The sequence below is a fragment of the Camelus bactrianus genome, chromosome 9 (assembly GCF_048773025.1).
Source record: "Camelus bactrianus isolate YW-2024 breed Bactrian camel chromosome 9, ASM4877302v1, whole genome shotgun sequence".
Taxonomy (NCBI): Eukaryota; Metazoa; Chordata; class Mammalia; order Artiodactyla; family Camelidae; genus Camelus; species Camelus bactrianus.
In genome coordinates, this window is record NC_133547.1 from 10,989,357 (window position 1) to 11,008,963 (window position 19,607).

The 19,607-nt window shown below is 52.4% G+C and overlaps 2 protein-coding genes across 7 annotated transcripts in view; both read right to left on the minus strand.

Moving 5' to 3' along the window:
• Positions 1 to 1,937: 1,937 nt before the first annotated feature.
• CCDC97 (coiled-coil domain containing 97) lies at positions 1,938 to 14,339 on the minus strand. The gene is made up of 5 exons (XM_010947293.3): positions 13,289 to 14,339; positions 8,226 to 8,684; positions 6,275 to 6,544; positions 5,694 to 5,823; positions 1,938 to 4,209 (listed from the first exon to the last, which is right to left on the minus strand). The coding sequence occupies exons 1-5, from the start codon at positions 13,332 to 13,334 to the stop codon at positions 4,089 to 4,091; spliced, it is 1,026 nt and encodes a 341-aa protein (XP_010945595.3). The 5' UTR covers positions 13,335 to 14,339; the 3' UTR covers positions 1,938 to 4,088.
• A 1,607-nt stretch (positions 14,340 to 15,946) lies between these two features.
• The window catches only part of HNRNPUL1 (heterogeneous nuclear ribonucleoprotein U like 1), a 32,813-nt gene continuing 29,152 nt past the window's right edge, over positions 15,947 to 19,607 (minus strand). For all 6 annotated transcript variants that reach the window (XM_074369607.1, XM_074369605.1, XM_074369603.1 and 3 more), the window contains exons 13-15: positions 18,954 to 19,243; positions 17,432 to 17,623; positions 15,947 to 16,845 (exon numbers count right to left, since the gene is read on the minus strand). In XM_074369607.1, the coding sequence (XP_074225708.1) occupies positions 16,729 to 16,845; positions 17,432 to 17,623; positions 18,954 to 19,243 (599 nt within the window). In that variant the 3' untranslated portion in view covers positions 15,947 to 16,728. The remainder of the gene's footprint in view (positions 16,846 to 17,431; positions 17,624 to 18,953; positions 19,244 to 19,607) is intronic.

Below are 19,607 nucleotides of genomic sequence, written 5' to 3' on the forward strand. Positions count from 1 at the left end.
ATGGATGGACGGGGATTTCAATGAATGTGTCCCAGCACGTGTTCAGCTCTGTGTATGTGTGTATGTGTGTTGCATTTCTGGTGCATGCACCTGTGTTTTGTTTCTGCTGTACAAGCTGGTGTGCTCTCTGGGTTCTGTGTCCTAAGCTAGTCTGTGTGTATGAACGGGCTGTATCCCTGGGGTGTGTTTTGTGTCTGAATTTTCCCCCAACACCCTTGCTCTTCTCTGGGTGTAAATATGTGCGTTCTTAGTGGAAATTAGAAGTGTGGGTGTTTTCTATGTATTTCTATGCGTCTGTGAGAAGTGTGTTTCCAGGAGGCGCTGTGTGTGTGTGTGTGTTGTTTCCTGCTTCAGCTGTATTTTCAGTGCGTGTGTGTGACAGTTGTGTGTGTTTGTGTCTGTGGGCAAGCAGAATCTGGGTTACCTTTACGTGATCAATGTGTGTGTTGCCGGTATTCTGAGCATGTTTGTGTGTCTATGGGGTGTGTCTCCCATATGCTTGCTGTCCTCCTCCGAGTGTGTTTGTGTGAGTGCGTGTCTACCTCCTGGACTGGTGCTCTCAGCCTCAGTGGGTGTCTGTGAGCAGGTGGTTGTCTGCATTTTGTATCCCCACCTGTGGGCTGATGACTTCAGTATGTGAGCAGTTGTGTGGGACTCTATTTTGCTCTATCACCTTTGAGTTTTCTGCAGGGCGAGTGAGCGTTCCCGTTCATGAGCAGCTGCACGTGTGGGGCTGCATTTGTGTTGGTGTTTCCTGGGAAGGGGGCATCCTGTGTCCCCAGTGAGGCCGCTGGAATCCCCAGCGACCGCCTCCCTGCTGAGTGGAGGCTGTGTCTGCGGTGCGTCCCCTTGCTGGCTGGTGCCACGTTGGCTCGGGGCTGGCTGTAGCGGGCAGGGCAGGGCAGGGGCTGTGGTGGGCACTGGACCTACGCCCGGACCTCGGTATAAATATCTCAGGCTGCCGGCGGCTGTGTTTACTGGGCCCCAGCCCGGGGGCGGCAGCAGCCAGGCAGGTCCTGGGGGCGGGGGTGACCAGGCCACAGCACAGTCACTTCCTCCTGGCCAGACAGGCCGCAGCCTCGCTGGGTGGGGGCGAGGTGGCGACCCCTCATTCTGGGCTCCCACGGGCCACCAGTGAACCATTGACCTGGACATCCCCACTAGGTTTCCCAGGGTCTGGGAGACAGAGAGTGGCTAAGATGGGAGACAGGGGGTGGGCCAAGAGACAGCAGGGAGAGGAGTAGGAAAAAAAGAGGGTGAAGACGAGAGGAGGATGGGGGACTCCGACAGAATGGCATGGGGAAGTGGGGCTGGAAGCTCAGAGATCCAGAGGGAGGGAATGACAAGCAGGGAGAGGCCCTGGCAAAACGAGGGGGAAAAAAGAAGGGGCTCAGAGAGGGGAGATGAAAAGTGATGGGGAAACACTGACAGCCAGAGAGGTGCGGAGACAGAATGAAAGGGATGACGGGGCAGGCGTTGGGGGAGAGGCAGAGGAGAGGAGACAGCAGCAGGGAGAAGGGACAGCGACAGCGGGGCAGGCCGTTGGAGGGGACAAGAAGAGCAGGCAGGCATTTTCAGCCTTGGCAGGACACACAGAGGTGTCAGACGTGGGGGGTGGGGGTGGCGGCCAGCAGAGCCCGGCGGGGAGGACACACAGGAGACATGGTGGGTGGGGGCCGGATGCCCACGGAGGGGCTCTCCCCTGCCTGACTCAGCCTCTCCGCCCACCCCAACCCCGGCCGGGCCCGGGAGCAGAGGGACAGGCACCTCTCTGGGTCTCAGCGGCTCCAAGGCCATGATGGGGGTGTGTCTCTCGGCTCCACTTCTGTCTCAGCTACAGACGCTCCTTCTCTGCTATCTGACTAACCCTAATTCTGACTCAATTGCTGTCTCTCATCACTTAAAAAAATTATGTAACAAATTTATGTATGGCAAAGTATATCACAAACAAATTTAATGATCAAATGATAGACTGGTGAAAAATGTGCACATCACCTAGGGCTGAAACCTGGATTATGAAAGCGCTCTCACAACCTGAGAGCGTGGACACAAACGCCTGAAGGACACCTCGCCCTCTTCATCTTCCCAAATCGCATGCGTCTAGCTGGCTGGACCGCCATGGGCCCCCTGGGAGACGCACTGGCGGTACTGATAGTCCGTGCCACATGGGACCGCTGGGATGGTTCAGTGATTCGAGTACTGATTAAATATCAGGATGCCTCTGTCCACGTCCGTGTACAGGATGGTGCTCAGTGCACTGGGCGGGTCCCGGAGGTGTCAGCTGCTGCTATCGTCCTCCACAGCTAACTCTTCTTCAGTCTTCCCATCTGAGGAAGTCTGTGTGTCGGTCTGCTCTGTGTGGCCCTGATAGTGGACAGGCAGGCCAGCAGAGTGGTGTCTAGGACTTGTGTGATTCTACACCTGGGTTTCCACCTCTGATGGCCACATGGCATTGAGTACATTAACATCTTCTTTCCCGGCCTCTTGCGCCCCACCTATGGAACAGAGCCGAGGCCCTGGTTCTCAGGGTTGTCTGGAGGATTCAGTGCACCAAGCACTTTGCTGGGGCCTGGCACAGGATAGAACTGCTCAGTAACCGGAAGTTTCCCTATTTAATAGTCTCTCTGTCTGAATGTCCCTCGGCCTTTGTCCAGCTCTCACTTTTCATGTCTGGCTCTAATTCTGGTTGACCCAGAGGGCACAGCCAAGGCCTGGGGGTCAAGAGCTGTGGCCCCAGGAAGCCTTGGGGTCTCCCCTTCATTCTGGGCCACATGCTGGATGAGGCAGTTTAGAGGGTTCCTCCGGCTTGGCCATGGCAGGATGCCACCATTCTAGCTCACAGACTGAGGGGTCCCCAGGTCCTCCCTCCCCTAGCAGCTGGCCCTTTCTCTGTGTATGTCTACTGGGGGAGCATGAGCTGGGTGTGGGGGCATGGGAAGACAGGACGCCTGGGTTCCCACAGGCCAGTGGCTGAGTCACCAGGCGGCCATCTGGCTCCCATTAGCCTGGGGCGGCAGGGGGCTCCGTGGGGCGGGCTCTGTGGCCGGCTTGGGGCAGGGACGCTGGGGCAGGCTGTAAGTGTGTGTGTGTGTGTGTGTGTGATGACTCAGGACCCATGATAACAGCCTGTGCGTATTTGGGGAGTGTAAACAGGAGAGGGAGAGGGAGGTGAAGGAAGTGAAGGAAGGGAAAATTGTGGCTGAGCAGAGGGGGGCCGGGGGGCTGGGATGGGAGAGTCCCCTCTCCCTGTACCACCTCCTCCCCCTGCACCCAAGCTAGTAGGTCCATAATCCCCAGGGTTACCCCTGCCCACATCTCCCAAACCTGGGTCCTCAGGGAGAGGTGAGAGCTGGTGGCCACCCTCAGGGTCTCCCCACTGCCCACAGTGAGGCTGGATTGCTCAGCAGTAATCCCACAGCTGCCAGGATGGGGGGCAGCCAGGGCCTGTGGGGAACACTGAAACCCAGAGATAAAGGCTGCAAGGCAGAGAGAGGGACAGACGCAGCACAGAGGCCGAGCCTGTGAGGCTGAAGGAGAGGTGGAATGTAACACAGGCAAGGAGGCCCGAGCGTGAGGCTGAGATTCAAGAATAGAGGCGGAGGAAAACAGGCGGGGACCAGGAGGGAGAAGCAGAGCCCACTCTAGGGCCCTGGGTCAGCCTCGACCGAGCTGTGCACTCGTGTCAACCTGGCCAGCTCCAGCTCCAACTCCAAAGGGCCCCACTGGCCTTGGTCAAGGGGAGGATGTTCATCCTGGGCCCTGTCATGGGGATGGAGGCCAAGGCGCAGAGAGAGGGGGAGAAAGAGACAGGCAGAGAAGAAAAAGAGGGAGGTACAGAGAGAGGGACAGAGACACAGAAAGGAGGGGGAGAAAGAGACCGAGAGATAATAGGAGAAAGAGACTCAGGGTTTGAGGGAGAAGGTAGGGAGCTAGCTCCAGGCACAGTGGGGAAGGGGGCTGCTGAGATGGGACCAGACTCAGCGAGGCTGGTGGTGTGGGGTGACTGCCCTGCTGTCCCCTAGAGAAAGTCACTGAGCTGGCCTGTAATCAGTGGCCTTGCTGTGGTGGGGGGGCGGGGCGGGCAGCCATCAGTCCCTGTCCAGCTCTGGGCTGGGCGCATCCTCAGGCTCCTCCTCGTCGAAGTACCTCTCCTCCTCATCCCGGGCCACGATGTCCAGGTTGTCGAAGTCAGGGTTGTCATCCACAGTGCTGCAGGGGGAGGGGGCTGTCAGGGGCTGGCTCGGCCTGTATCCCAGCCTCCCCACTTCTAACCCTTGGGAGGAGCTGGGGCCTGGGGCCCCCCGAAGAGAAAGGCCATATGCTGGCAGCCGCAAGTCAGAGCTAACTTGCAGCTGAGTTACGCTGGGTCTCTCAAGACTTCAAACAGAAGGCAACATTTTCCAAAGTAGAGATTTTACATGGAAATATCTAGTTTCTCTTGAAAAGCTAGAAGATGTGCTGACACGTGGGCCCACATTCCTGAGGCAGTTGTTCTCAACCGGGAAGATTCTGTCCCCCAGAGGACATTTGGTGATAAGTGGAGATACTGTGGTTGTTACAACTGCGGGGGCTACTACTGGCATCCAGTGGGTGGAGGCCAGGGATGCTGCTCAACACCTCACCGCACACAGGACTGTCCCCACACACAGGACTGTCCAGCCCCAAGGGTTCACAGTCCTAAGCTGAGAAACTCTGACCTCAGGGAATGAGGGTTCCCAAATCATGAGGAGGACCCCCGACTCGGCCCAACCCCTCCCAGGCCCCCTCACACCCTCTTTGGCGCTGAATGCAGCCCAGCAGCAGCCCTGAGGAGACGGGACAGGCTTCGGTCCACACTACTCCCCATTCCTCACACCAGGCCCTACTTCCTTGTGGGCGCCTGGCTCCACAAGGGCAGTGGTGCCCTCCCTGAGGGCCCCCACGGCCCAGACACTCTGCTCGCTGCTCGTGTGGAGCACGGAGATGTTCCACCCCAGCTGGAAGTGATCAGCCAGGCTCACTTCTGGAGCCGGGGGATCCCAGAGAGGCCCAAGCGATGCTCTGGTACCAGGTGCTGCCCCTGGCAGTGGCAATCATGACCCCCATTCTACTGACAAGGCCCCGAGGGTCTGCCTGTCTGTCTGTCATGGGGGTTTGAAACCAGGGCCCTCTGCTGCCACACCTGGTGTTCTGGACCACAAGGCGAGGCTGCCTCAGTGGACAAAACCATTATCTTTGACTCTGGTACTTCACTAGCCTGCATTCTTTTCCCTGATGGCAAACTTCTTTTCCAAAGCAGGTGGCCCAGGTGTCTCACCCCTGGGGATCTACTGGAGAAATGAACAGCCAGCACTGCAGGGGCCCCCACCACAGGCCCCTCCACGCCAGGCAGCGACCCTGACAGGGATTAGTTCCTGCCGCATGAAGGGGTCCAGGGTCCTGGGGGACACTTAGGGAGGGAGCTTGGGGTAGTGGCACCCTACCAGGCCACCACCACCTTCCCAAATGGAATGTTTCAATGTTTCATGAATATAGAGTTGAATGTCAGCCCTGCTCATTCCCCTCCTTCAGATGAGGGGACTGAGGCTCAGAGATGGACAAAGCTACTACAAGGTCACCCACGGATCTTTGGTTGATCTGAAACCCCTAGGCTGTGTGACCGCAGAGCCGATGTCCTGTGGGGTGCTGGACGGGGGGTGAGGGCACGGGAGCACCTGTAGTCAAAGTCCCCATCCTTGCCGTCCAGGAAGCGCTGGTGCATCCGGCTGGTGAACTCTTCCCGCAGGATCAGTCTCTCTTCCGAGTCGGGGACCCAGGCCTCCGAGTCTTTGCCGGGCCTCTGGTCTGCAGGGAGACACCCACGGTGGGAGTGTATGAGGAGGGCATTGAACTCACACCCACAGAGAGCTGCCTCCTTGGTGCTGGGTGGCACTGGGAACACAGCAGTGACCAAGATGGCCCCATCTCTACCTTCCCAGAGCACACACCAGACACAGGACACTACAGTGCTCCGGAGGCTGCAGAACATGACCTGACACCTGAAGGCTGGTGACAGGAAGGCATTCCTGGAGGAGGGAACGGCATGAGCAACGCCTGGAGGTGAGGGATAGCTTGGTGCTTTTGAGGAGTTGGGACAGGGAAGCTGGAGAGGATGGACAGGGCCAGGGCAGCTGGGGTAGCAGGGAAGGGACTCGATGTCTGCTCTTGCAAGTGGGCCCAGCCTGGTGCCGTGGAGACACACAGGCCCAGGGCTGGGGTGTCCTGACACTGGGGCCTCTAGGCTGCTGGCCCTCACCTTCCTCATCGCTGTCCTCCTCCTCTTCCTCCTCCTCCAAGCAGGCTTCCTCCTCCTCCTGCTGCTGGAGCAGTCGCTGCTGCAGCTCCCGCTCCTGGTAGGACTGGAGCAGCAGGTCGGAGAGCGGGCAGGCAGGCGTGCCGGGCTTGGGCGGCTGGTGGGCCGGGGCGCGAGCACTGAGCTCCTCCTGGGTCAGGTACTGCCCGATGTACTGCTCATAGAGGAGCGGGGCCCGGAACCGCATCTGCTCATCGCTGAAGTACTCGCCCCCTGCACGGAGGAGACGGGGTGGGCGCAGGGTCAGGGGTCTGCAGGCGAGGTGAGGGGCTGGTGGAGGGGGGGAGTGAGTGTTCCTGAGCAGACCTGTGTCCACACATGCGTGTGACCACGCTTACTGGAAGCTTGAACACAAGTGAGTGTCAGTGTGCACATTCAGCAATGTTAGGAAGCATGCACAGATGCCTGTGGTCATGTGACCACGAGCAGTCATGCACGTGTCTGAGCACACGTGCGTGACTAGGCCTGTATCTACGTGTGGACTTGTGTCTCAGCAAGTGTGGGTGCAGTGAGGCCGGTGTACACCCTGGCCTGAGGCACTGGTGGTCTCCGGCCTGTGTACAATTGTGCCTAGGCAGCATTCACAAGCTCCTGCCCATCAGCGTGCGTGGCCACACGTACACACACATCCTCCTGTGTATGCGTGTGTGTGAGCACACAGCCATGGGGAGCTGTGACTGGGAGCCCGTGTGCAGGATGTCATGGGCAGGTGTCCTGCACACGGGCAGGAGCCAGTAGGTAGACTGTATGTGCCTGTCTGTTGGTGCACATGCCTGGACACGCACTGCCGGGCATGTACGTGTACATCTGCTCCGAGTAGGCATGTGTGTGCATGGGATAGGGTGGCACGAAGGCATCTGCCCAGGTGAGGGTCCTCCAGAGCTCAGGTCACACCTCTCCCCAGCGTGCTCCTCTCTGTAGCCACCCCTCAGGTGGGACTGGCTTCCCCACCGCCCCAGATCCTGGTCCTTCGCACCTCCCCCAGCTGCCTCTTCCTGCAGGGGTAGCTCAGTCCCTCCCACCCACTGTCATTATCCCCACCCTCAGAGCTGAGGAACCCGGGCCTCTGTGGTACCTGAGTCTGTGACCATCGACCATCCCCGTCCTGCCCTCTCTCTTACCCTCATTTGTTTCCAGTGTTTTCCATCAAACATTTTGTTTCTCTCCTTCCTTCTTCCTAACTCTCTCTCTGGGTCTCAGTCCCTCCCACCCCTCCTCTGCCCACCCTCCTCGCCCCCTACCATGCCCCAGTCTGTTTCTGCCACCTAACCCCACTTCCTTCATTCATCTCCCACTCCCCTGCCCCCATCTTCATCTCTGCCCGACATCTGCCGCTGTGTCCCACTCTTTCCAGATCCCTCTCTCCACAGCTGCGCCTTCTCCCTAACCAGAACCTTAACCCACTCTCCTACATTTGCTCTCGTCTTTTTATCTTTAGTTCTGGTGTCTTTGATCACAAAGCTGCTTATAAGTACAACATGCTGTAAGAAACATCACCGATGTTTTCCTTCATGCTTTTCACGTGGGTGTCCTGTTCAAGAGAACTCTGTCTCCCCAGGGTCATGAACATAGTCCCCCAGGTTTCTGTCAATGCCTCTGTGCATGGGGCAGGGAGGGATCTAGTTTTCCTGAGGGGTAACCAGTTATCACAGTGCTGGATACGGTGTCCTCCGCCCGCTGGTCCCAAACGGCACTTCTGTCCTCTCCTAAATGCTAAGCCTTCTCACTGTTGGTCGCATTCTCTTCCCCTGGGTCCCTGCTCGTCTCTTCCTAGTTTACCTCACATTTCTATCTGTCTCTCCTAGGATTTCCATCTGCGCTTCTGCTCTGCATTCTCCTCTCTCACTTCCTCTGCCACAGTCTCCCCTGCCACCCGGCCCGGTCGCCCCTGCACCTTGGATGAGTTCCCGCAGGGCGGCGTAGCGCCGGTTACGCAGGCGGGTGCGCAGGGCGCGAGGTCGGGCAGTGCCTTGCCGGGCCACCTCGGCACAGTAGAAGTCCGCGCGGTGGTCACCACGCAAGTGCCCAAAGCAAGGTAGGTGCTCCTCGCGGAGGCCCGTGCGGAAGCGCTCCAGGAACACGAGCGGCTTCTCGTGGTACAGCTGGCCCAGGATGGCCACCTTCTCGCGCTCGGTCAGGTCGGGCTCGCCCTGCTGCTGGCTGCACACGGGCAGGCGGCTGGCAGCCACAGCGCGCAGCATGGCGCTCACCGCCGCGTTCTTGGCCTCCGGGGCGTCTTCACCATCCGGGGCCCTGGGTGCTCCCTCTACTGCTTCCACCTTGTCCTGGGGTCTGGATGCGACCGGCCTGCAGCTCAGCTCCCCCCAGTGCCCAGGACTGGGCTCCTCACAGCCTGCCGCGAGAGGGAAGATCAGTCAGTCCAGGGATGGGAGCAGGAGAAGGAGGAGTGGGTGGAAGGGACTGGGCGCTCCCTCCCTCACTGCACATTTATTGAGCACTTACTATATTCTGGACACCATTCTAGGCCCTGAAGACACCAGTTAGCAAGAAGTTGACAGTTTAGTGGGGGAACACATACAATTAAAAACATAGTGAGTGAAAACATACAGTGTATTAGGAAACGTATAATGTTAAGTAGTTTCAAGAGCTGTGTAGGAAAATAAAGAAGGAAGGAGGAGGGAATGGGGGTGAGGCTACAATTTTAAATGAAACTTGCCAAAAAAGTGATTTTTTTTAAACTTACGTATAGTTGATTTATAATGTGTATGTTCCTGGTGCAGAGCAGTGATTCAGGTATACATATATATATGTATTCTTTTCCATTATGATTTATTACAGGATATTAGAGATAGCCCCACGTGTTATACAGTTGGACCTCATTGTTTATTTTATATTTGGTAGTTTGTAACTCCTAATTTATCCCTCCCCCACCTTTTCCCCTTTGGTAACCATAAGCTATGTCTGAGTCTGTTTCTATTTTGTAAATAAGTTCATTTGTGTCATATTTTAGATTCCACATATAAGTGATATCACATGGTATTTGTCATTCTCTTTCTGACTTTTTTCACTTAGTATGATAATCTCTAGGTCCATCCACGTTGCTGCATGGCAGTATTTCATTCTTTTTTTATGGCTGAGAGAGAGATATAGATAGATAGATAGATAGATAGATAGATAGATAGATAGATAGACAGATAGATAGATAGACAGATAGACAGACAGACAGACAGACCAATCACATCTTCTTTACCCAGTCATCTGTTTATAGACATTTAGATTGCTTCCATGTCTTGGCTATTGTAAACAGTGTTGCTATGAACATTGGGGTGCATGAATCTTTTCAAATTATAGTTTTCTCTGGAATATACACACAGGAGTGGGATTGCTGGATCATATGGCAACTCTATTTTTAGTTTTTTAAGGAAAAAACTCCATACTGTTTTCCATAGTGGCTGCACCAATTTACATTCCCACCAACAGTGTAGAAGGGTTGGTTCCCTTTTCTCCTCACCCTCTCCAGCATTTGCTATTTGTAGACTTTTTAATGATGGCCATTCTGACCAGTGTGCGGTGATACCTCATTGTAGTTTTGATTTCCATTTCTCTAATAATTAGTGATGCTGAGCATCTTTTCATGTGCCTGTTGGCCATCTGCCTGTCTTATTTGGAGAAATGTCTACTTATGCCTTCTGCCCACTTTTTGATTGGGTTGTTTGTTTTTTTGTTACTGAGTTGTATGAGCTATTTGTATATTCTGGAAATTAAGCTCTTGCCAGTCACATGGCTAGCAAATATTTTCTCCCAGTCCTTAGGTTGTCTTTTCATTTTGTTTATGGTTTCCTTTGCTATGCAGAAGCTTAAAGTTTGATCAGGTTCCTTTTGTTTATTTTTGCTTTTGCTTCTATAGTCTTGGAAGACTGACCTAAGAAAACATTGGTATGATTTATGTCAGATTTATGTCATTGGTACGATTTATGCCCATGTTCTCCTCTAGGAGGTTTATGGTACCATGTCTTATATTTAAGTCTTTAAGCCATTTTGAATTTTTCTGTATGGTGTGAGGGTGTTCTAACTTCATTGATTTACATGTGGCTGTCCAGCTTTCCCAACACTACTTGCTGAAAGAGATGGTCTTTTCTCCATTGTATATTCTTGCCTCCTTTGTCAAAGATTAACTGACCATAGGTGTGTGGGTTTATTTCTGAGCTCTCTATTCAGTTTCATTGATCCATACATGTTTTAGTGCCAATACCATGCTGTTTTGATTACTGTAGCTTTGTAGTAGTGTCTGAAGTCTGGGAGGGTTATGCCTCCAGCTTTGTTCTCTTTCCTCAAGATTGCTTTGGCAATTCTGGGTCTTTTATGGTTCCATATACATTTTAGGATTTTTTTTTTCTAGCTCTGTGAAATCTGTCATGGGTAATTTGATAGGGATTGCATAAAATTTGTAGATTGCTTTGGGTAGTATGGCTATTTTTTCTTTTATTTTTTTGCAGGGGGGATGGTAATTAAGTTTATTTATTTATTTGGTTTTTCGATGGAGGTACTGGCGATTGAACCCAGGACTCATGCATGCTAAGCATGCACTCTACCACTGAGCTATACCCTCCTCCCAAGTATGGCCATTTTAATAATATTAATTCTTCCAATCTAAGAGCATGGGATATCTTTCCATTTCTTTGAATCATCTTCAATTTCCTTTATTGATGTTTTATAGTTCTCAGCATGTAAGTCTTTCATCTCCTTGCTCAGGTTTATTCCTAAGTATTTTATTTTATTATTTATGTGATTTTTAAAGAGATTACACAAAAGTGACATTTCAGTAGAGACCTGAAGTGGTGAGGGACTGAGCCATGAGATTTCTGGGGCAAACTGGAAGAGGGAAAAGCCAAAGCAATGGTCCTAAGACAGGAGTGTGTTGGTGTTTACTTGATCCTTTACCACTTCATTCACTAATTCACTCAATTTTGCCTTTCCACTTGTTCATGAAATCATTAACATACTCATTAACTTGTTCACTCACTCATTCATTCATTCATTCATTATCTCCTACTCATTTACACATTCATTCAACCACTCTTCAGCAACTCTAAATCTATGTTGGGCCCTGAGCTGGGCAATGCTGAGGACCCATGGAGGGATCCAGTCCACTCCCAGGGCGCACTCCGTCTGATAGGGGAAGACAGGCAAGGTCAAAGACAATACACGCAGTGGTGACAGGAAAGCAGAGTGCTGGGCAAACCTTGGTGAGATCTGCTTCTCAAAAGTGGTGGGAATGGGAGCAAGGCTGCAGCAAGCAGGAAATAAGTGAAGATAGGCAGGGGGTAGTGTGTGAGGGATGAGAAGAGAAGAGGGGCTAGGAAAGAGCCCTGCATAGATGGGGAGAAGACATGCTTGTGGAGGAGGCTGTGAGAGGCTAAAAGATGGCCCCCGAAAGATAGCCACATCTTAATTCCTGGAACCTGTTACTGTTACCTTATATGGTCCCCCCAAAATATATATATCTTTGCAGATGTGATTAAGTTATGGATCTTGACATAGGGAGATTATCTTGGATTATCCAGGTGGGCCCTAAATGCCATTGCAAGTGTCCTATAAGAGGGAGCGTGAACATATGCAGAGAAGGCAAGGTGAAGACAGACAGGAGCAGAAACTGGGGTGAGGTGGCTACAAACCAAGGAATGCCAAGAGCCACAAGAAGCTGGAAGATGCGAGGAACAGGTTCTCCCTTAGTGCCTCTGAGGGAGCCCTCTGTGTCTCTGCTGACACCTTGATTTCAATCCAGTAATACTGATTTCAGACTTCTGGCCTCCAGAAATGTGAGAGAATAAATTTCTGTTGTTTCAAGCCACCCGGTTTGTGGTAATTTGTTACAGCAGCTCCAGCAAACTAATACTGGCTGAGAAGGAGCCTGAGAGATAAGAAGGAAATTAGAAACAGTAGTGTCACAGAAACCAAAGGAAAACTTTCGAGAAGGACAGGTGTCAATGGCACTGAATTCTCCAAGTAGTCTATGGGGGTCGTTTAACTTTGAAGAACACCAGCTGGCCCCACAGTCTAGTAAGTAAAAAAACAAATGGGGCAACTCGGTTTAACTACACGGGAGGTCACTGGGGACCCTAACAGGTGCAGTTTCTGAAGGTAAAAGCCAGACTGCAGTGGGTGGGAGGTGAGGAAATACAAGGAAGTGTGGGTGACTCTTTGGAGAAGATAGATGTTATCTGGAAGGCAGTATGGGATCAAGGGATATATTTTTTTTAGGTTAAAACTTTTTTTTTTTAATTATGGAAAATTTCAAACATGCAAGAAAGTAGAGAGTACAATGATGACCCCCACCCCCAATATGCCCATCATCCAGCTTCAACAATTACTAATTCTTGGCCAGTGATATTTCAACCAACCTCCCAACCGCACCTCATCCCACATGGGATAGAATTTTAAGGTTAGCAAAACAAAAGCATTTTAGGTACTGATGGGGAGGCATCAGGAGAAATAAAGACATTGAAAATGCGATAGAGTTGGGGGAGCACAGAAATGGATTAAGGGCCCTGAGGCGGCAGATGGGACTCTGGCCTTTGGGGAAGGAGGAATTAGAATTAAATGTGGGAGCCGTTAGTCTGGGCTGAGTAGAGTTTGCATGGGACAGGAGGAGGATGCAAGGGAAGGGTCAGTTTGATATAAGGACGGAGGTAGCTTGAGAAGCAGGGTTTCCTGGGACAACGCGAGAGTTAGCCTGAGGGAAGGAGAGGTCTATGCTACCCTGAGAGTTAGCTTGGTTAGGAATTGGGTTAGCCTGGAACTTGGAAGAGGTTAATTTCGACGGAGGGAATGAGGTAAAGGAGGTCAGAACGAAACAAGAGGGCTTAATCGACAGTGGTGAAAGGTCTAGGGCGGGTGTTCCCTTTTAAAGAGTCCTCCTTCGCCTTCACGGGGAATCATTTCTCAGTGACACCGTAACCCCACCCTCCCGCTGCCTCCGCGTGGCCAGGACCTCACCTTCACCGGGCTCCCTCGCCCCTGCCGCGGTCGCCATGGCCTCCATTCTGATTCTCTACGACCTGTTAACCGCCACAGCAGGATCCTCACGCCAACCCTGGCCCCAGGTCGTCAGCGGCCACTTCCGGCCAAGCGCATTCCCGGGGGTCACCGGTGCCCCGCCGCGCCTGGAACCAAAGTTCCGGGACGAAGACGGACCTTCCTATGAGCATGCGTGCCTCTGTCCGGTCCCGCCCTTACACGACCAGGAAGGAAAAGTGTGTCAGGGTCAGATCGGCTCTAACGCCCGCCCCCAACCCGAACCACTAAGAAACTGCAATATCCGGAGGGATCTGAATCGTTGTTCAACCTGTGCACTGCTGTGATTCCAGAGGCCCACGTGCTTAATTTGGGGATGAATGGTTTGAATGACCACCTTCAGGGCGTCTGAGGGCTTGTCTAGCTTGTACCCCATTCTATCCTCTTATTTCTTCAAAGAGTATTCACTATGCCGTGTCTCTTGCTTTTGTCATCACACCCAGTCCCTGGTTAGCCTGATAGGTGGTGAGACCAGAGAGTGAATTTCCTACTTTGTGTTTCCAGGATCTAGAGAATCTGCAGATGTGGAGGGGAGACCCTGGTCCGGAGTTGCCCTAGGTGATGGGTAGGAACTCACATTCAAGTGTTACCAGTGACCACCCTGAATGGCTAGGGCTCTGATGGACCTACGGGGCTAAGGGAGCTGCCCACCTAATCCTGGAGGGTCAGGGAAGGCTCCTTTCTGGGAGGACACCTAAACTGAGACCTGAAGGATGAGTGAGAATCAGGATAAGAGGAAGGGAGGTAGAGAAAGGGTCTCAGGTGGGAGGGTAGACAGGCATGGATAGTTCTGTTTGTTGCAAGGACTTCAGTATGGTCAGGGAATAGGAAAGGAGTTCTCACTTGAAGGCCAAGATTGGACTGCAAGGATTTGAGAATCTCAAGAATCTATGCAAAATACTGTGAACACATGCATTTACAAGGTAGTTCATGGTATTTAGATTTTAAAAGGGATTTGTGACCCCCCCCCCCCCCCGAACAAACCACTGATCTGAAATTTGAAAGAGAAAATGCCAGTGAGGTCACCAGGGGCCAGGCATGTGGGCCTCATTAGCCATATTAAGTAGCTTGAGCTCCCTTATCCTGTGGGGAGTTGGTAGAGTAAGGCACTGGAGGTAAGGGAGATCTGTGAGGAGGTTGATGCAGTAAAATAGACACTGGTGGCCAAAAGCAGAGGAATAACTCCCCATGATGAAGGATCCAGAGAAAAGGTGGGGACTAACTACCCTTAGACATTGCCAGGAAGGGCCAGCAGAGGGCACTGTTGCCCAGCACATGGATCTACAGGGAAGGGGACTTGCTGACTACAAGATCCGAGGCCCTCCCTGAACAGGAAAGGCCACCCTAGCCTCCCTTTTATCCCATAGCTACCAACCTTGGCTCCATCTCATGTTCATATACCTCACACCTGACCTTAAAAAGTCAACCTCTTCCTCCCTTTTTGTAGCCTGTGTCCCCTTCACAAAGCTCTGTGATAGTTCCTGAGGGAAGAGATGAGGCTGAACTGGCCATTCATGTGCTACAGCATTGGGGTGAGGAGCACAGTGTGCCCAGAGGGGATGAAGAAATGACTCAAGTTGCTGGAGGAGGATAGGCTGTGGGGTGCTGAGAATCTTTTACTCTAGCTTATTCCTATTTTAAGAAATTTCCCCTTCTCCAGGAAGCCCTCACCCTCACAGCTGACCCTGGTGTTGTCACCCTTCCATGACAGGTCCCTGTTACCTCTGGACTGGGAGCCCCATGAGGGCAGGGTCCAGGACCACCCTGGTCATGCTGTGTCCTCAGCACTGTCCAGAGTAAAGAACAGAGCAAGTACCTAACACTTATTGGCTGGATAAAGAAGCTCCTGGAATCCCCACTAGCCTGGATCCAGGAACACAAGACAGTAAACATCCTAAGTCCAGCACATATGCTAGGCCTAACATGGATGGGCAGTCACACTCACTGATGACCCCGAACAGTCTAGCCCTAGTTTCCAAGCACTGGCTCGCTCTCTGCCTAGGGACCTGTTCCATCCTATCTACTCACAAATTCCGGTAGGGATTTGGGATTATGGGTAGAATGGAAAGGGCTGAGACCAGGAACCACTTTAAAAATGAACTAGTGGATTTAAAACTGAGGGCCCCAAGTTTAAGGGGGCATCCTCAGTACGAAAAACGGGGACAGGCACACAAATCCCACGATAAGTGTTTAATGAATGAGTAAATAATGTCCCCTTGAAAAGGCCCCCAACCCAATGAAAGGCCAACTGCAGTAACACTTTAGGGTTGAAACCTTGCTTTCTTCCTGCTAGGAGGTGCCATGTCATTTATTGAAAACAAACCAAAAACAAAACAAAACAGGGCAAACACATTTCTTAGTAAGTGCAGTTTGTTAAAATCCTGTTAAAACATATGGATCAAGGGGAAGTAAAAATAATCATAGGATCACTGTAGGAAAAACCTTTAAGTCTGGCACCTGGGAGACTCTGGAGAGGAGTCAGTGGGAGAAATTTCATGTTTTGAAGGGGAAGGAGCCCCCCAACTCCCTTCTTCCCTCTCACCCACTTTATCCCACCAGAAACTACTAAGACGCCCAGAATAAAAGGTTTCAAGTTCAATAGTCACACTCTCTCCAAATACAAAAAGCAGGTACAATTCAACTCAACACAGAAGCTTGTGTGCAAAGTTACGGGAAACTGAGACATCGTATAAAAAGTTAGGTTAAAGATGATTCTGTGGTTTTGTTTGTGTGTTTTGTTTTGAGGGTGTGGCTCTTCCTCAGTCACCTGAACTCAGCAAAGAAATGGTTCCTGATGAAATATCAACAGCCGACCCACAGTAAAAAGACAAATTCTAAAAATTAAAAAAAAAAGCATAATTACCAAAAAAAATCTGTCATTGCTTCCTCCCTCTGCATTTTGCTTTTTTAAACTTTTTTTTTAAGTTTTTGATTTTTTTTTTTTAATCCTGAAAAGTAGACAGTAAAACAGCTCCTGGAAGAATTTACAACCAACTGCATGAGGGTCTGGGAAGCTGAGGGGATGGAGCAGGACTGGAACAAGAGGACAGGAAGGGGGCTCTCCCCTTAGCCCTGTAGCCACACTGTAAGACCAAGGGAGGGGGTCTTTAGTCAAAAATGAGGAAGGGAGGAAGAGAAAGAGGACGGGGGTAGGGGGACAAACAGAAAATAAAAGGTCATTGTTGCCTGTTTGAATCCAGAGGAAAAATGCCCGGCCCTGTGTGGGAGAAGAGCCCCTCAGAAGGGAGGCAGCCCTGGGAGGACCCGTCCCCCAGCACCACGGGACCCGGTGAGGAGGTGGGCGAGGGGGCCGAGGTGGGCGCTGGTGGAGGAAGCCGGCAGGGGCCTCCAGGACACACGGGCTACTGTGTGCTTGTGCCCCCTTGTGTGTTCCCAGAGTAGCTCCCGTAGTCGTAGTTCCCGTAGTATGGCGGCCACTGGCCCTGGTTCTGATAGTACTGGTTCCACTGCTGGGCATACTGGGGAGAGAGAAACCAAGAGCACCAGGTTGTCACATCCATACCCACATTCAGCTCCTCCTCTGACCCTACTCTAGCCCAGAGCAGAGATGGGTATAATGATGACAGTCGGCAAATAGGTCTCCTAACAGAGAAATCAAGGCACCTTTGGAGGGAGGACAAGTGACTGACCTGATGCCACATGCGTGGGCAGTTAGTGACTGAAGCCCAGATCTTCTGGCTTGCCAACCTAGTGCCCTTTCAGGTATTGCTAGATAATATGTTCAAAATACTCAAAAAGAGGTGTGGTGATCTAGCATCAACCAATAAGAATGGACACTGGCCATGGTGCTGAAGCAGGATTTGCGGTTCCTGCTATGCCCTTTTCTTGCTGCACTGGGAAGAGGGACTACGATACCAGTTACTTAGCAGTCAGTGCAGAGCTGTTCAAATGGAATGGCTATACCAGATGAATGCCAGCCTGAGGCCAGAAGGCTGTCCATCTTCTTAGGGATGAGCAGGGACATGAGTCTGAGAATACACACCAACGAGGGGGCCCCAGAAGTCTCTCCATTCCATTCCACCCCCAACCCCTTCTGGCACCTACCTGTTGATACTGGTTATAGCTGGGCTGAGGGTAGGTCTGTGCGGTGGGGGGCGGCGGTGGGGTATAAGGGGCTGGGTTGTAGCCGCCGTAGCTCCCATAATTGTAGGCAGGTGGTGGCGGAGGTGGAGGCGGTGGGGCTGTGTAGCCCTGGCTGTAACCTCCCTGGTTGTAGGGTGGCTGGCTGTAACTTGGCTGGAAAATAGGGAGAAAAACCAGGGCTCTGTGAAATAGCCAGTTAAGCTGGGATGGAGGAAGGGCCTTTGTAAGCAATGGGCCCACAAAGGAACTTCCCTGGTGGAGGCTGTTTGAGGGCTGAGGAGGAGGGAGGCCAGCTCTGCGACAGGGCAGGACAGGGGAGGATGTGGGGCTATAATCTAGACTCTAATCCCAGCTCTGAGACCTTGGGGAAGCAAGGCACACGGCATCTCTTGAAATCCCAGCTTTTGTTTTTTTCCGTAAAATGAGAATTACAACAGAACCACTCCTTCGGACTGCCTCAAGTATTCAGTAAGCTTATGTGCACAATCCACTGGGCACAATAAGTAAATGGTGGCATTTGTTACAGGAAGATCTACTGAGAAAAACAGTTGTGGCAAATTCCTAAGTGCTTCCTATGTCCAGGCTGTACTCTTAACTATTCTAATCCCATCAACTCTGTGAGGTAGGTTCCATCGGCTTTATTTACAGAGAAGGAAGGTGAGGCTCAGAGAGGTGAAATCACTGGGCCCAAGTCACACAGGTAAAAAGTGGCAGAGCCGTGACATGCTCCCAGGCCTGCCTAGTACCAGAGCCTTACCTGTGAAGCTATAATGCCACCCTTCCCTCACAACAAATGTTGGAAGTGAGTTCTACTAACAACTCTAGACCTTTATGAGGAAAACGAGGTCCAAAGAGGTGAAGTTGTTTTGTCCAAGGTCACAAAACCAGAACGCTGTGGGGCTAGGGTCTGAATCTGTATTGGTTAGACCAGAACTGGAACAATTTACCTCTGCCTCCTGGCAGCTGCCCCGAGGCCTGGCATGTGGAAGGTGCACAGTAAATGGAGACTGCTCTGATGAAGGGGCCTGTGCATACCAGAGCCAGGCACTGGCTCTCTGAGTACTCAAACTCAGCCTGGAGCTGCTCGCAGTGAAGTTCTCAGGGCAGAGGGCAAGTCCTCACCAACCTTAGGGCCCATCTCCACATCCTGAAGACAGGGGGCCAGCCTGGGCAAAGGGTAACTACAATCGGCTGCTTTCTTGGGGATTCACAGAGGCCAGTGACACAGCCAAGAGAAATGTACTTGCTGGAAGAAGCACCGTTCACAGCCCACCCCGAGGGGGATGGTAGAATATGTAGGTTCTCAATTTACTCTGGGTCTGGAAGGGATCTGGGAATGTCAAGGGTCTGTTCCAGTCAGAAGCACTGGCAGGGAGAAAGGGCAGGGCTGGAGGTAAGAGTGGCCACCCGTGGCTGGAGCACTGTTGACCTCTCCCCCAGCCCCACCTCCTCGCACTGCGCACGCTTGCTCTCCTTCTCTCACCTGTGGAGGGCTGTAGCTGCTGACAGTAGGGGTGCTGGTATTTGCGCTTGAGCCAGGGATGTTGCTGCTCTTGTTGTAGCTGCTGGCCCCTGGGGGGTTCCGAGCAGGGCTGTAGCTGGGCGGCGGTGGAGGCTGCTGTGGTGGTGGCTGTGGCGGCGGTGGCTGCTGTGGTGGCGGCTGTTGCTGGGGAGCCCGGTTGTAGCTGCCTCTGTTGTTGGAGTTGTTGTTATCCCGGCTGTTGTTACCCCAGCGGTTCTGGTTGTAGCCACCACCTCCACTGCGGTTGAAACCTGCATTGGAGAAACCAGATGAGGCCTCGTTGTTCTCAACTCGGGACCCTCAGGAGCTGGGCTGCCTGTGTGACCACTGAGGCTCCAGTATGACCAGATACAGAGCAAAAACCCAGTCCCAGTGAACAAGTAAAGCGCCCTCTCTGGGCTTCTCTAGAGCTCTGGGACTATCCCCTTGTGAAGCCCTGATTATGCTCAGTCCTCACTGCCTGCTGACAGGTCTGTCTTACCCACTGGACTGTCGGCCCAGGACCAGTTCTCTTGGTTTCTACTGTGTCCCCAACATCTAAGCATTGGGGACAGTCCTCTTTGGGCGTGGCCAAATAGGCTAGCCTCTTCTAAGCTTTTATGCAGCTTTCTTAGG

Coding starts and splice junctions, on each gene's coding strand:
- CCDC97 (XM_010947293.3), bottom strand. CDS start 13,334: ATGGAGGCCATGGCGACCGCGGCAGGGGCGAGGGAGCCCGGTGAAG. Junction 6,545..8,225: donor CCTGCGGGAACTCATCCAAG/GTGCAGGGGCGA, acceptor TCCTCCGTGCAG/GGGGCGAGTACTTCAGCGAT. Junction 5,824..6,274: donor GGAGGACAGCGATGAGGAAG/GTGAGGGCCAGC, acceptor GTCTCCCTGCAG/ACCAGAGGCCCGGCAAAGAC.